General features: G+C 37.2%; 1 protein-coding gene across 7 annotated transcripts in view; it reads right to left on the bottom strand.

The window, feature by feature from the left end:
- LOC128234614 (histone-lysine N-methyltransferase 2D-like) overlaps nt 1-16,409 on the bottom strand; it is a 258,013-nt gene that overhangs the window by 145,241 nt on the left and 96,363 nt on the right. For all 7 annotated transcript variants that reach the window (XM_052948961.1, XM_052948963.1, XM_052948960.1 and 4 more), the window contains exons 29-31: nt 16,142-16,365; nt 8,253-8,326; nt 7,830-7,941 (exon numbers count right to left, since the gene is read on the bottom strand). In XM_052948961.1, the coding sequence (XP_052804921.1) occupies nt 7,830-7,941; nt 8,253-8,326; nt 16,142-16,365 (410 nt within the window). The remainder of the gene's footprint in view (nt 1-7,829; nt 7,942-8,252; nt 8,327-16,141; nt 16,366-16,409) is intronic.

The following is a 16,409-nucleotide window of genomic DNA, read 5'->3' on the forward strand; positions in this document are numbered from 1 at the left end:
TGTGACCAATTATTAAAAATTGGATTACAAATGCTCAAGTTAGAGAGCAAACATGAAAGTGTGATGCCACAGACACGCCCATGGAAAATGTACCCGCCAACATGATCTATACATGTATGTCATTCTACATAGGTGACTATCAGGGTCCAAGAAAATAACCAAGAAATCTACTGTATAGACAATTGAGAAACTGACAGAGGTTAGTGCACCATGAAAAGTGCAGGTTCTGAAGCAGGTTCCAGGAGAGCACCAAGCATTAAACTTTTAAACAATAACTATGCAGCTTAAACAAAAACAATCTAGCAATGTTTCATTCTTAATCTTCTCTTCAGGGATGATAACAGAGCCAAGTTGCTAATCCTGAAAATGTCTGCGTGGGGTTCAGGGGGCCGCTAAAGCCCCCCGATGGGTCCAGGGCAAAGCCCTGGGGGGGGGGGAAGGGGGGCAAAGCCCCCCGAAGCTTTCAGTATTTCAGGGTTTCTCATACCCTTTTTTGCCTTAGAATAGTGTTCAAGGAGTACACCTTTCGGTTTGGTAGATATAATTATGTTCAACAGGAGACATCCCCAATCAGAACAATTATCAGGAATCTTAGCAGTGAAGTTAAACACCTTTGTCTTTAAACAAGGTTAAATTTACTTTTTTACCTGAAGTCACAGGCATAAAACATGTACCTGACATATTGGTTCAGTTGTCCACTTCCCATAAAACTCAACTGGCTATGATCAAATGCCTGTGTATGAACAGTCTACACTGTGGGATGTTTGATTTATAATAATGAACAACATATCAATTATCAAGCTTGCAAATGTTTATTGTAAAACTGTTATTTATTCAATTTTTATATATCATAAAGAGTATTTATTCCATTAGCTGCACATTTGATGAGAATATAATATTATTAATTATTATATATATTATTCCAAGTAATATCCAAACGGGACTGTAAATGCTTTGGCAGTGAGCCGTTGTGGTCATATTGGACTGTGTCGCCATCAATGTCTATGAGGTGAGGGACAAGTTGACGTATTCTGGTCTCAAAGCCAAATTTTTTCCCCTCATGGTGTTACATGAGTCCAGTAGCACACAAATTAGATTGTCCAGATTGTCCCACGTCAGTTCAAGTCTCTCAAACTGGCTTTCAAATTCCTTGAAAATTGATTCAGAATCAGCCCTTGTGATTTTTAAGGAGGCCAAATGTCTCAACACTATTTCTTTCTCTATAGCAGAAAAATAGCTGCAACAGTTTTCTCATTGTTTGTGTTTGTTGACCTGTCTAAGTTCAAACAAAACTGAGTTTCACTTAACTCCTCCACAAGTTCATCATTGAAATGGCTTGCCTCTCCCTAAGTCATCTTATATGATGCTGTACACCTTTGAAGTTTTAATTCGCTGAGAGCTTTTGTATCTTTGGCAAGTGTCTTAAGTAAGACACACTACTGTGGTGCCAGGGAGCATGTTCAGCCATAAATCCAAGTATCATGGCCTCTGCATTGAATTGTCAGTCATTGACAGGAACAACTGGATGCACTGGCCGAGGTGTCTGTTCATCCCTGACTTTTGGAACCATCAACATACCTGGAAATTCAAATTACAACTATAGAAATTCAATCTCACTCAAACTGGGTCCTCAAGAAGTTTTGTTGAACTGTCTCAAATAGAAAATAAACTGACTGCTCCTACTTAGTATATATTCAGGGGGGAGAATCGAGCTTAACCTTAGCATTCAAACAAGATGGCGGCGCCCATGTAAAAGGTGAGTTTTTTGGCGATTTAAAATTTTGGAAGCCAGTTTAAACACTGGCATATTGTGAAAAACCTGCTAGAGAAAATTCCACACCCATTGGTACTTGGATCTCCATGAAACATGCTGTAGTTTTGTCAAACATTCGGACATCGGCATCGACTCGAGAGGAAAACGAACTAAAAGGCACGGCTAAGGTTAGGATCCCTCGATAATATTGGCCTGTTTTGACGATTAGCAACACTATTCATGATTGTTGTGTCAAGTTGGTACAATATAAATGTGTATTGATCAAAAGTTATCCGTCTAGAAACCGGTAATGACGTATTTGCTTCAAAATTAGTATTTATGCACAATGCTAAGGAGCAGTGCACGCAAATAAGTGGCTAAGGTTAGGTGCCATTTATTGAGAGAGGCGTTCATTACCTACGGTAATTTTGTTTCGTGTTTGTATCTGTTCTTTCTGAGAGATTAATGGTTTCCGTAACACTGTGCGACATCATCATTATCCAGATGAGGTATTTTGAAACTGCCAAATCTGATTTCGCTGTGTTTTCATCTAGATACAGTTGAGAAAAAAAACTACAGTGACGCGATGTTGTGGATGAAAATCGTCTATTTTGTAGTTTTTGGTGTACCTGTTTAAATTTGAGGATGCATTAAAACAATTAATAAAGAAATATTCACATTCATATTTAATCAATCGTTACCAGAAGCGAAACTGATTGCACTTAATTAGTACTTAAATTGTCAACGGTGAATCGGTCTTGTCAAAAATGTTGACAAAAGATTGTAATGATGATAAAGGTTTAAAGTAGATAAATGATGTTTCCGGTACACTCGTAATTGAAAATAATGTCTGTACGTCAAAGCAAACATGGCTAACGCTATGGCTAAATAGCGTTAGCCATGTTTGCGTTGACGTACAGCAAGACTGTCTTAAATCACAAACGAAGATCTAAACAATAGAGTAGTATCATGTCAGGAGAAACTAGGGTTTAGTGACACAACAAACATAACAGTTCTAGATCGGACCTATTTAACAACCTGTAAAGTATTCGTCCTATGCCTGCAACCGTTTAAACTATGTTTGATCGAGCCAGACATTATTTTCAAATACGAGTATACAGGAAACATCATTCATCTACTTTAAACCTTTATCATCATTACAATCTTTTGTCAACATTTTTGACAAGACCGATCTACCGTTGACAATTTAAGTACTAATTAAGTGCAATCAGTTTCGCTTCTGGTAACGATTGATTAAATATGAATGTGAATATTTCTTTATTAATTGTTTTAATGCATCCTCAAATTTAAACAGGTAAACCAAAAACTACAAAATAGACGATTTTCATCCACAACATCGCGTCACTGTAGTTTTTTTTCTCAACTGTATCTAGATGAAAACACAGCGAACTCAGATTTGGCAGTTTCAAAATACCTCATCTGGATAATGATGATGTCGCACAGTGTTACGGAAACCATTAATCTCTCAGAAAGAACAGATACAAACACGAAACAAAATTACCGTAGGTAATGAACGCCTCTCTCAATAAATGGCACCTAACCGTAGCCACTTATTTGCGTGCACTGCTCCTTAGCATTGTGCATAAATACTAATTTTGAAGCAAATACGTCATTACCGGTTTCTAGACGGATAACTTTTGATCAATACACATTTATATTGTACCAACTTGACACAACAATCATGAATAGTGTTGCTAATCGTCAAAACAGGCCAATATTATTGAGGGATCCTAACCTTAGCCGTGCCTTTTAGTTCGTTTTCCTCTCGAGTCGATGCCGATGTCCGAATGTTTGACAAAACTACAGCATGTTTCAGGGAGATCCAAGTACCAATGGGTGTGGAATTTTCTCTAGCAGGTTTTTCACAATATGCCAGTGTTTAAACTGGCTTCCAAAATTTTAAATCGCCGAAAAACTCACCTTTTACATGGGCGCCGCCATCTTGTTTGAATGCTAAGGTTAAGCTCGATTCTCCCCCCTGATATTACTACTACAAAATATGTATTCATTTTTTTTTAATTTTCATTTGAACCTTCCATTATAGTCAACAGCCACTTCTTATTGAGAACAATGCTTCAAACATTATGGGAACAATAAAGAAACGGTTTAACAGCGTAAACTTCAATCGGCCAAATAAAATTTGTAAAATAAAAATCGATTATTATGACACACTCCGAATCGCAATGTCCGAAATATTGCTACGTGCCCAAAAGCCATTCTCAGTTTGATCACATTCTATTAACTTAAAAAGAAACGTTGCTAAATTTCTCTTAAAAATAAATAGCAAATATACCTTTAAATCGACGAATCGATGTTTTTAGAAGTTGAAGGTGGTCGGATTTTTTCCAATACTCGTTTATTCGTCTTTGTCGTCTGTCATATCCGGATACTGTCTTCTAGTCCCATCGGTTATTTCCGTAATCACCCGATGCTAGCTTAACCAATCATATAGCTTGACTGCCAAGACGTAAATAGGTTCGATAATTTCCGGCTTTACACTTCCGGAAAACTCACCTTTCGTACCCATATTGTTCGATCTGAGCTTGAATCGCTCCCTGTACCCCTCCCCCCTAGAAAAAACTCAACGGATTTACATTAATCTCAAAATCGATCCATGAGGCCTTAAATCCGGAATTCCGGATTAATCCGGAATTTTACCATCCCTGTCTCTTTTGTATGTGTTATTTCACGACATTACTGTATGCATGCTTCAGACAAAATTCAACAATTCATGTGCATACATGCCATAGTTATAGTATTTTATGTACACATAAAATTCTTTATGTCATTGTGCAACAAATATTTCATTAGCAGTGCCTTTATCAGCCAATCAGAAGATTTGTTAAGGCACCCGGGCTTATCAGGTCACTTGACCTCTCATGCGATCTCAGTAAACCAATCAGACTCTTCAGCCATCTCCTTTGTTTACCTCGGCATAATAGAAGCGTTCAACAATTTAGTTTATTTTTTTCAACTAACCACCACCTCCATCTCCTCCACCTCTTTTTCTCTTGAAAAAAGGAATTTGACTGGCTAGTTTGCCGCACATTTTACTTTGAATCGTTTGATTCTTTATTACTTGTGTTTCATCAAAATGAATCATTTTCTTATTTATACATGTACTGCCATAATATTACGTTATGTACAACTTTGTATTTCTCTGTCTATCATAATGGGGGCGGTTTACCCATCCAGATATTGTATTACGAAAAACATAACGTAACATTTGTCAACCTATTCTTGTTGATTTTATTTTATGGCATTTTGAATAAATGCCCATTATCAATAAACGCAGTGTTTCTTGTATCTTTTCCTACATACATTACTAGTTCAACCGGCTTGCGGTTGCCTTTACAACCTTATAAATGTACAATATATAAAAGGAAAACATTCCAGAAGATTTGTTCAGAAAGGCTGAAAATTCAGGGGAATTTTTGTAGTATTCAGGGTGATTGGTTTAGCAGGTCTAAGTACCAAATAATTTAACAAAAAGTAAATATTCGTTGTCATTCATGAAGTCATTTTCTCCCATGTGGATTTGTTGTTTTTTTACATTCAGTTTTATTCACATACTGCAGTTTCACTTTGTCATTTGTTCCTGTTTCTCTTAAAGCCTGTTGTTATTGTTTTTAAATCTGAGGGATTTTTCCTCCCTAATGGGACACTGGGCGAAGGTTTTGAGAAGCATTATAAAGTGTCAATGTGCCAAAATCGTTTCACCAAACTTTCTATGTCAATTAGAGGCCATATTTTGTATTAAGGATCATAAGGAGTTATAAAAATAATTTGGCCACAATAATTGGGAGTAATATTGATCTAAAGGTCATACTGCTGAATAAATTTGCACTTTCCAGTACCCCTAAAAAGGGCCAATACAAATAAGGACTGATTATCAGTAAGTTGGCTATTGACTGGGAGGTGTAATCTGGCCACTTGCCTATGTGCTAAAGGGTTAAGGCATACATGTGATAATTTTTGGGGTGGATTCCGGGACACTCGTCGTAATGTCAACGCACACTAGGGGGGTCCCCGGATTTTTTTTAAATGGGGAACGTCTGTGGTGCATTCTAGAGCATATCTGGGGCTATTTTAGTCGTTTTTAACATCGGGAAAATGTACCTATTTTGACTGCCAAGATGTATTTTTTACTTGACATGGGTTTTTTTCTGCATTTTCTAGAAAACATAAAACCACCAGATATTTTCCCAGGCTTTAAATGAAGTGCTAACCAGGAGGATATGCAGTCTACTTTCGGTTTCATCAAAACAGGAAATAAACAACTATACGGGCACCTGTTATCCCGCGCTTTTGAGAACATGCGTTACAAAATATTTATTTTTTCATAACATTTAAAACGTTTGCAATTTATGACACACAATTCTTTCCAGACGATCAAGAAGATTTTCCAGTCTATGAGCTTTTTTCCGTTTGGAGATGCATATAATTTTGATAGAGACGTGTCAACAATCCAACAATCGGCTGTATAAAGCAATCACGTGACTTACCATGGTCACGTGATTAAAGCACTATATAACCACCTGTAAACCCCATATCGTCAGTTTTATTTCGGCGTAAAAATACACAACAATTTGTCGGTAAAATGTGTGAAAAATATTAATTCATCAATTAAAAGCTATCATTCATAAGACCAAACAAATCCATATGAAAACAATGAATTTGTATACAAGAACCCTCCCCGACTCCTTAAGCACAACAATAGGCCAATAGATCAATTATCGGGTGATTGACGATGACCTCGACGACACGCATACCAATTAACGGATTAGTGTCAACATGTCCTGTGTTTTACGACCAGTGTCCCAGACAGGCAAAATAGCTGACTTACATTGGTAAAATTAAGATAATCGATTCCGAGATTTTTTTTCTCATTTTTTTTATGACTTTCCGGGACAAACATGCACCCTTCGTGACTCCGTGACAGAGATACGATTTCCGGGACAATCCTGGACGTCCGGGACGTTATCACATGTATGGTTAAGGACATTTATTTACATAGTTGTCTCACTTAATTGTCTATTGTCCCTGACAAAAAGAGTGATTTATCCAATCAATTAAAAGAATTTTATTCGAAATATTAGTAAAAGTCCTAACTTGTGATGAAACTTTGACCAAACTTTCTTAGTAAATCAAGGGCTATAGTTTGAACTTCGGATATCATAAAGTTGTCTCATTTAATTCTCTGATGTCCATCAACAACTGTGTGAAGTATCAAGTCAAATGAATGAACAGTTTATGATCTGGGATTTTAAATCCATCGTCAAAACCAACACCATGTCAAGTAGAAAAGCTCTCCTTATTCTTCAAATAGACATGCTAAAAACAGCTTAAGCAAGAGGAGGAATGCCTCTGATGTACAATATAGTTCAATGGATTATGAAATTACAAATATGCCTTCAGCCAGCTAGAGGTATCATAAACTTTAAGCATATACCTGCTCAGATAATGGTTGACGTGGAGGAGTGATGCAGTAAGAGGTAGGGACATGGGCTTTGCACCCTACATATAGACTGAATGCACACATGTGCAAAGTAATCTTTAAATATTGCCATGCATGACATATGATGTGTATATATGCAGCATTCCATAATGATAAACCCGTAAGTGTGACCTTGACTTTTAAAGTAGGGACTTGGGTGTTGCACATGAAACGTTGTCTTTATGTAATGAACAAAAAATCCCACCCTGCATAACAAAGTTACAGCCCAGACAGAGAAAACTGGATGGACGGGCAGTGTAATTTTATTATGCCCTCCTGCGGACCCATAAAAAGCCCTTAGTCTCCGTTTGAAGATGATGTACTGCAGATGCTCGATAGCTTTTGGTTGTTGTTTTCCATATTCATATTGGACCATTTCTGCGAGGTGTAGTATTTTCGACAAGATAATGATATTCATCACTTTGATACACATGATAGGTTTATCATGTATTTTATAGTAAGGTATTTTATTCATTTGAGATTATTGGCAAGAATAAAACCTAAGTGAAATAAAAGCAGTGTTAAGTATTTAATTTACACTGATTGTCAATTACTTACTGTCAGGGCTGTACATGCCAGGCAGAGGGCCAGGTGGCATGGCAGGCTCTTTCTTCTTTGCTGTGACCTTCACCTTTGGCTTCACCGACCCACGATTCTTTCGAGCTTTCAACTGAAGCATTAACATTCATACTTATTTGGTTCGCAAAATGTTAAACTGGTTAAAAAGGAATCAATTCTGCCAATTGTAATCCCCATTTCAGCAATAATTTACTTTTATGAAATAAGGTAAAATCTGGATTTGACTTGTATGTCTGGATGTATTGCAAAATTTCAAAATTTTCTGTAGTCTTAAACAATACAATCGTAAATGCACTGATTATATCTTTTTTTAAAGATGTTTCTATTAAAATTTTGAAAGAGTTTTTAAGAAATTGAAATTGAAATGGACACTTTTACATGCGTAAGATACAGAACCCTCACCAGGTAAGGCTGCTTCTCATCCGGTGTCAGTTTCCTCCATATCTTGGCAATCTGTTTGGATCTTTCAGACCAATCTGTAAAACACATATTTCAATCTTAAATTGCTAATTAAGAGCAGTCTTTGGCGTGTGAGTAAGCATAGTGTCTATCAAAGTCAGTGTAGTCTTGAGTGCCAATCTGAATGAGTGTAGTCTAGAGTGTCCATCAAAATCAGCGTTGTCTTGAGTGTCTATCATAAACAGCGTTGTCTCGAGCATCTTATCAGAATCAGCAGTCTTGAGTGTCCATCAGATTCAGCGTTGTCTTGAGTGTCTATCATAATCAGCGTTGTCTTGAGCATCTTATCAGAATCAGCAGTCTTGAGTGTCCATCAGAATCAGCGTTGTCTTGAGAGTCTTATCAGAATCAGCAGTCTTGAGTGTCTATCAGAATCAGCGTTGTCTTGAGCATCTTATCAGAATCAGCAGTCTTGAGTGTCCATCAAAATCAGCAGTCTTGAGTGTCTTATCAGAATCAGCAGTCTTGAGAGTCTTATCAGAATCAGCGTTGTCTTGAGAGTCTTATCAGAATCAGCGTTGTCTTGAGAGTCTTATCAGAATCAGCAGTCTTGAGTGTTCATCAAAATCAGCGTTGTCTTGAGCATCTTATCAGAATCAGCAGTCTTGAGCGTCCATCAAAATCAGCAGTCTTGAGTGTCTTATCAGAATCAGCAGTCTTGAGTGTCTTATCAGAATCAGCGTTGTCTTGAGAGTCTTATCAGAATCAGCGTTGTCTTGAGCACCTTATCAGAATCAGCAGTCTTGAGTGTCCATCAAAATCAGCAGTCTTGAGTGTCTTATCAGAATCAGCAGTCTTGAGTGTCCATCAAAATCAGCGTTGTCCTGAGAGTCTTATCAAAATCAGCGTTGTCTTGAGAGTCTTATCAGAATCAGCGTTGTCTTGAACATCTTATCAGAATCAGCAGTCTTGAGTGTCCATCAAAATAAGCAGTCTTGAGTGTCTTATCAGAATCAGCAGTCTTGAGTGTCCATCAAAATCAGCGTTGTCCTGAGAGTCTTATCAAAATCAGCGTTGTCTTGAGTGTCTTATCAGAATCAGCAGTCTTGAGTGTCCATCAAAATCAGCATTGTCCTGAGAGTCTTATCAAAATCAGCGTTGTCTTGAGAGTCTTATCAGAATCAGCAGTCTTGAGTGTCCATCAAAATCAGCGTTGTCTTGAGAGTCTTATCAGAATCAGCAGTCTTGAGTGTCCATCAAAATCAGCAGTCTTGAGTGTCCATCAAAATCAGCGTTGTCTTGAGCCTCTTATCAGAATCAGCAGTTTTGAAGGTCTATCTGAATAAGCATTGTCTTGAGTGTATATCTAAATTAGCGTTGTCGTAAGTGTCTATCTGAATTAGTGTAGTCTTAAGTGTCTATCTCAATTAGTGTAGTCTTATGTATATATCTAAATGAGCGCTGTCTACCTGAATAAGCATTGTCTTAATTGGCTATCTGAATTGGTGTAGTCTTAGGTGTCTATCGGAATCAATGTAGTCTTGAGTGCCAATCTGAATAAGTGTAGTCTTAAGAGTCTATCTGAATTAGTATAAGTCTTGAATGTATATATAAATAAGCACAGTCTTAAGTGTCTATCCGATTCAGTGAAGTCTGCCGTGTCCATCCGAATTAGTGAAGTCTTCAGTGTCCATTGGAATAAGTGTAGTCTTTAGTGTCCATCTGAATTAGTGAAACTTCAGTGTCCATCTGAATAAGTGTTGTCTTGAATGTCAATCTGAATAAGTAAAGTCTTTAGTGTCGTTCTGAATTCCAGTTGTCTTCAGTGTCCATCGGAATTAGTGCAGTGTTGAGTGTCCATCTGAATAAGTGTAGTCTTGGGTGTCTATCTGAATAAGTGAAGTATTCAGTGTCCATCTGAATTTGAGTAGTCTTCAGTGTCCATCTGAATTTGAGTAGTCTTCAGTGTCCATCTGAATTTGAGTAGTCTTCAGTGTCCATCTTAATTTGAGTAGTCTTCAGTGTCCATCTAAATTTGAGTAGTCTTCAGTGCCCATCTGAATAAGTGAAGACTTCAGTGTCCATCGGAATTAGTGCAGTCTTGAGTGTCTATCTGAATAAGTGAAGTCTTCAGTGTCCATCTAAATTAGTGAAGTCTTCAGTGTCCATCTGAATAAGTGTAGTCTTTAGTGTCCATCCGAATTAGTAAGAACTTCAGTGTCCATCTGATTTAGTGTAGTCTTGAGTGTCCACCTGAATTAGTAAAGTCTTCAGTGTCCATCTGAATTAGTGAAGTCTTCAGTGTCCATCGGAATAATTGTAGTCTTAAGTGTCCATCTGAATTAGTGTGAACTTCAGTGTCCATCTGAATTACAGTTGTTTTGAGTGTCTATCTGAATGTCTCCAGTGTCCATCTAAATTAGTGAAGTCTTCAGTGTCCATCTGAATAAGTGTAGTCTTTAGTGTCCATCCGAATTAGTGAGAACTTCAGTGTCCATCTGATTTAGTGAAGTCTTGAGTGTCCACCTGAATTAGTAAAGTCTTCAGTGTCCATCTGATTTAGTGAAGTCTTGAGTGTCCACCTGAATTAGTAAAGTCTTCAGTGTCCATCTGAATTAGTGAAGTCTTCAGTGTCCATCGGAATTAGTGTGAACTTCAGTGTCCATCTGAATTACAGTTGTTTTGAGTGTCTATCTGAATGTCTTCAGTGTCCATCTGAATAAGTGAAGTCTTCATTGTCCATTTAAATAAGTGAAGTCTCCATTGTCCATCTGAATCAGTGTAGTCTTGAGTGTCTATTTGAATTAGTGTTGTCTGGAGTGTCTATCTGCATTAGTGTTGTCGTTAGTGTCTATCTTAATTAGCGTAGTTTTCAGTGTCCATCTTAATCAGAAAAATCTTCAGTGTCCATCTGAATCAGCGTTGTATTGAGTGTTTATCTGAATAAGTGTTGTCTTGAGTGTCTATCTGAATCAGCATACTTGAGTGTCTATCTAAAATAGTGAAGTCTTCAGGGTCCATCTGAATCTACTTTGTCTTGAGTGTCTTTTTGAATAAGTGTTGTCTCGAGTGTCTATCTGAATCTGTGTAGTCTTGAGTGTCCACTGAATTAGGGAAGTCTATAGTGTCCATCTGAATTAGTGAAGTCTTCAGGGTCCATCTGAATCAAAGTAGTCTTGAGTGTCTATCTGAATTAGTGTTGTCTTGACGGTCTATCTGAATCAGCATACTTGAGTGTCTATCTAAATTAGTGAAGTCTTGAGTGTCCACTGAATTAGGGAAGTTTATAGTGTCCATCTGAATTAGTGAAGTCTTGAGTGTCCATCTGAATGAGCGTAGTCTTGAGTGTCTATCTTTATTAGTGTAGTCTTCAGTGTCCATCTGAATCAGTGCAGTATTCAGTGTCCATCTGAATCAGAGTTGTATTGAGTGGGTGGGGGTGGGAGAGGTCCATCCCTCTTGCAAGGGGTTTGGGGGGTCTCTCCCTAGAAATGTTTTAGAAGAGTGTGTGTCTAAATATCAAAATTAAAATGTGTCTTTTTGGGGAAGTATGATTGTACTTTTGTGCAATGTCACATTTTTCTCCTAAAAGCATCTAAAATTAAGAAATAACAAAGACAGTGAACCATTTGAAACAATAATAATGGCATAAATACACGCATAAACAAATATGCAGGGGACGAATCTTAGTTTGGTAAGATAGCAATTTGGTATGTATGTTACATTCAGCTCTGCTGTTATTTCATTGTCTTTGGTTAATTAATGTTAAATATGCTGATATTTTAGAACCAAATGACAATAAAAATCACCGCCCTTGCTGAAAAAAACCCAATAATTTATAATAAAACATAATAACTCTGACAAAATGGCGGTCTCGCAGAATCTTCCATTTTCTAACATGATTGTATACATGATAGGTAAATGCTACGTAAAGCATCAAAATATTTATGTTTATTACAAATAAATTTTCATCATAAACATTTCACAAATAAATTTTAAAGACATTTAATGTAGTAAAGTATTTCTCTGTCTTAGCGCCACCTTTCCCATGCTGCAATGACTGTATGCTTCAAATCAACAATGTTTAAATTGGCAAGCCTGGTTTGTACAATGCAATTAACAATTATGTTTAATAAGTCTTGACAACATTTTTCACCATCTCTTCTCCTTTTCTATAGCATTTTACAAACTTTCATCTTTTAATGAACTATTTCTCAATGTACATTCTGATTTGCTGACTTTCAATAGCTTTGCCTCCTGGCCAAGTTTCACGAATTGGCAGTTACTCTACCTTAATTTCGGATAAGAAGATGACCTATTATTAATACACAGGTTGTCTGCTCATTAGACAAATACACTATAAGCGGTCATATGACTTTGACAAGGCACATGGGAAGATGAAAGGGCGGCACATTTTCAGCAGTCTATGGTGACACCTAGTGGGAACACAATTATCATAAGTAATATGTCTCAATAACAGTTTTCAGTCTTTCGTGATGATTCCAGGTGTAAAATAACTAACGGAACAGAAAGCGCTAAAAGAGCAATTGTGGAAAAGGCACTACCCAAAAAGGGGGCTGTGTGGTAAGAAAAGGTGCAGGGGCGGACGGCCCTCAAAAAATGGGCTAGTTTATACACTGCTTGTGTATAAACAACATTTTTTTAAACCATTTATATTGTTGTAGAGACTGGATGTAGAAACATCAATTTAGACCTTTTGGGCTTTATTGGTCTTGGGAATTGCCTTCATAGTCACTTTCTGTATTAGTTTAATCTATTTTATGTATTCTTTATATTCACATCACAAGCACAGGTTTTAACAAGAGGCACATCAGTGCCTGTGCTCCACTGGCCAAAAGGTTCAAGCAAAGACCACCTAACGAACATTTTCGTCAAGTTTCATAGAAATACAATCATCAATTTTTGAGGAGAAGTTATTTAATTTTTTTTTTTACTTTAATAGCTCTGGCTGCCATGTTGTGCAGTGGACCGAAATGATTTGGGCAATTTGAGTAAAGGAGCACCAAACAAACATTTCTGTCAAGTTTTATCGAAAAAAGGTCATCGGTTTCGACGACAAGTCGTATAAAGTTTTTTTCTATTTTTACCTCTGGGGGCCATCTTGTGCAGTGGACCGAAACCATTGAAGCAAATTTGATAAAGGACCATCCAAGGAACATTTCTGTTAAGTTTCATAAAAATCTGATCATCGGTTTCTGAGAAGATGTTCTTTAAAGGTTTTTCTATTTTTTTGCCCTGGCAGCCATGTTGTGCAGCGGACCGGAACCATTTGAGCAATTTTGGTTAAGGACCACCCAAGGAACAATTCTGTCAAGTTTCATCAAAATCTGCCTATCCGTTTCAGAGGAGATGTCGTTTAAAGATTTTGCTATTTTTAGCTGTGGCGGCCATATTGTGCAATGGACCAGAACCATTTGAGCAATTTTAATAAAGGACCACCCAAGGAACATTACTGTCAAGTTTCATCAAAATCTGCCGAACTGTTTCAGAGGAGATGTCGTTTAAAGATTTTGCTATTTTTAGCTCTGGCGGCCATATTGTGCAATGGACCGGAACCATTTGAGCAATTTTGGTAAAGGACCACCAAAGGAACATTCCTGTGAAGTTTTGTCAAAATCCGCTTATCAGTTTCAGAGGAGATGTTGTTTAAAGTAAAAGTTTACGCACGCACGCACGCACGCACGCACGAACTCACGACGGACAATCTGTGACGACATAAGCTCCATGGCCTTCGGCCAGTGGAGCTAAAAATTGTTTACATCTCTTTATAGTCCATTAACCCATAACTTATCTTGCTTACTTTAAAATGTGTTTAGTGTGGGCGTTGCTTCAATTTTTTGAAGGAGTTAACAACCCTCTGTCAGAAGACCAACCTTCTAAGGTTAGATCTTGTTCTCTTTTTTTTCAGTATGTTGTGTGCATAGCCCCTAGTGCTCTCATAGTGCCTTACCTTGAACAACTTATCTTTATCAACAGGGCTTCTAAAAGTTTGGAACCTCAATCGGTCCGGACCCCGCGACAACCCCCCCCCCCCCCCCCTCAAAAAAGATAGACCGATAATATAGAAATGTCACACTGCGGCCGGCGGGAAGCGTTCAGACAAAAAGTGAAACAGTATTATTATTTATTTGCTTAGTGTTTCTACAGTGGGTCAATATTCAACTGATTATCTTAAAAAGTAATATATATCTCGATTTATAATCAGGGTTCAAGCTATAAGTGTGATATCGACGACGAATATTTCATTACTGCGAATCAAAATGACGTAAGCGGGGCGCTCAGCTCGAAGACTCTGTAGTTAATCAAGCGTGTTGCTGTTGATATCTGCTATATGACTAGACTAATAAATTCAGAATTTTAATGCTTTCGCGGATTAACAATGACAATTGCATTTATCTTTAAAACCATTTTTAACCAGCAATGCTTCTTTATTACAATTTAAATTTAACAATTTGGTGATCAACAAACGGATATATATCATGTAATGATCCACGGCGACATAGCATATTGCCATTTGAAAATATGGACCGATTTTAACACTCAATCAAGGTAGCTGCAAGCACATTATTAACACTTAGTCGTTTTGGACTGAAATTATAAAAAAATGAGAAAATTTTTCGGACCAATGGCTTGGTCAAAATCGGTCAAGACTGGCAAATTGCCGGTTTTTAGAAGCCCTGTTTATCAATGTCACCAAAAAGTATATACCTGTATCCCGTAAGCTCTTTCAGGTATGTTCTCCTGACTCAGCATCGCTAATTTTACCAAACATGTCAGATAACTAGAATTATTCCAACCTCTTACTATTCTAAATGCTCATCTCTGTACATTTTCAACATGGTCCCCAGACTGGTGTTGCATATTCCACGTGTCATGCTTTGTTTAGTATAAGAAACATGTTCACATCCATATACATTTAAACACCGAACACTGTTTATCCGCTATTTCCACATTATTTTTCGGTCCTGATTTTATTCCTTCTTCGTTTAACTAAATTTATCATTCGAAATCGCTATTCCGAAAAAAATTGCTATTTTAAAGTAAAAATTACGGTCCCGATTTGTATTCTACACCCATTTTTCGATCTTTATTTGGAAACCTGATCATCTCAGTTTTTCACATCATATTGGGAATGCACTCAGACATCAGCTTGAGGTGATAATGGAGCACAATTTGTGTTTTTTAAAGAATGAAATTGAGCATGCATAATTATGTTACAAACATCGATGTCAGAAAATGAGCTATTTATTTGAGTGATTTAGTGTGTATATAATTGCTTGTTAACTCGATCTGAATACCATTTGAAAATGTCTATCTTATCAGATTTGATCATCACATTGCTCACTCGACCCTTTGTTCCGAATGCATATTCATGCTGTCATTTTGTTTTAAATGTATAATGTTGTTTTAATAAAGAAGTTTAATAACAAATTAATTGTCATTTATTAAACAATAATTCAACAAATATGTATACTGAATGAAAAATCAAACCAAATGTATCGTATTGGTAACGTGTAACCGACTTTGCAATCTTCACGAAATTAATATTTGATGTCATCTATAATTCGCGAACGCTGTCATATTTGGAAAATTGTTAATCCGAAATATCGCTATTTTGAAATTTTTATCTGGGTCCTGACGATTTCTGATTAATGGTGTTTAAATGAATGTTAAGCATTTTGTTTTAAGCCCAAGGTTCCTGTTGGCGTTTTCATACATGATATTGCTAATAAATTATCTGATATTCTTTCAGATTTAATCCTAGGCATTTTGATGTCTGAATGCTTCCAGAATAATTTAATACTTCAAAAGGAACACCATAACTGTGTAACAAGCGCATACATGTATCAAAGGTGAAAACCTGCACATACCTGGATACTCTGTTTTCAACTCTGGGTGCATAATGTTACAGTAGAGAATGGGTGAAATGGTTGCATTTTCCCCAAGGTCTTCGTCTGACTCCCACTTCTGCATGTTGCGTCGACTGTTGTCTTGACTACTGGGCTCATCCGGGGTTATAGAGGGAGGCCAATGGGGTGGCATCCCTGCCCCAGGACCATGGAATGGGGGGTATATCTGTGGTGACTGCTGGGCCCTGATCAACACAGCCAACACGCAATGTTGCAATTATTTGTGGTA

Source organism: Mya arenaria, chromosome 5 (assembly GCF_026914265.1).
Source record: "Mya arenaria isolate MELC-2E11 chromosome 5, ASM2691426v1".
NCBI classification, from domain to species: domain Eukaryota; kingdom Metazoa; phylum Mollusca; class Bivalvia; order Myida; family Myidae; genus Mya; species Mya arenaria.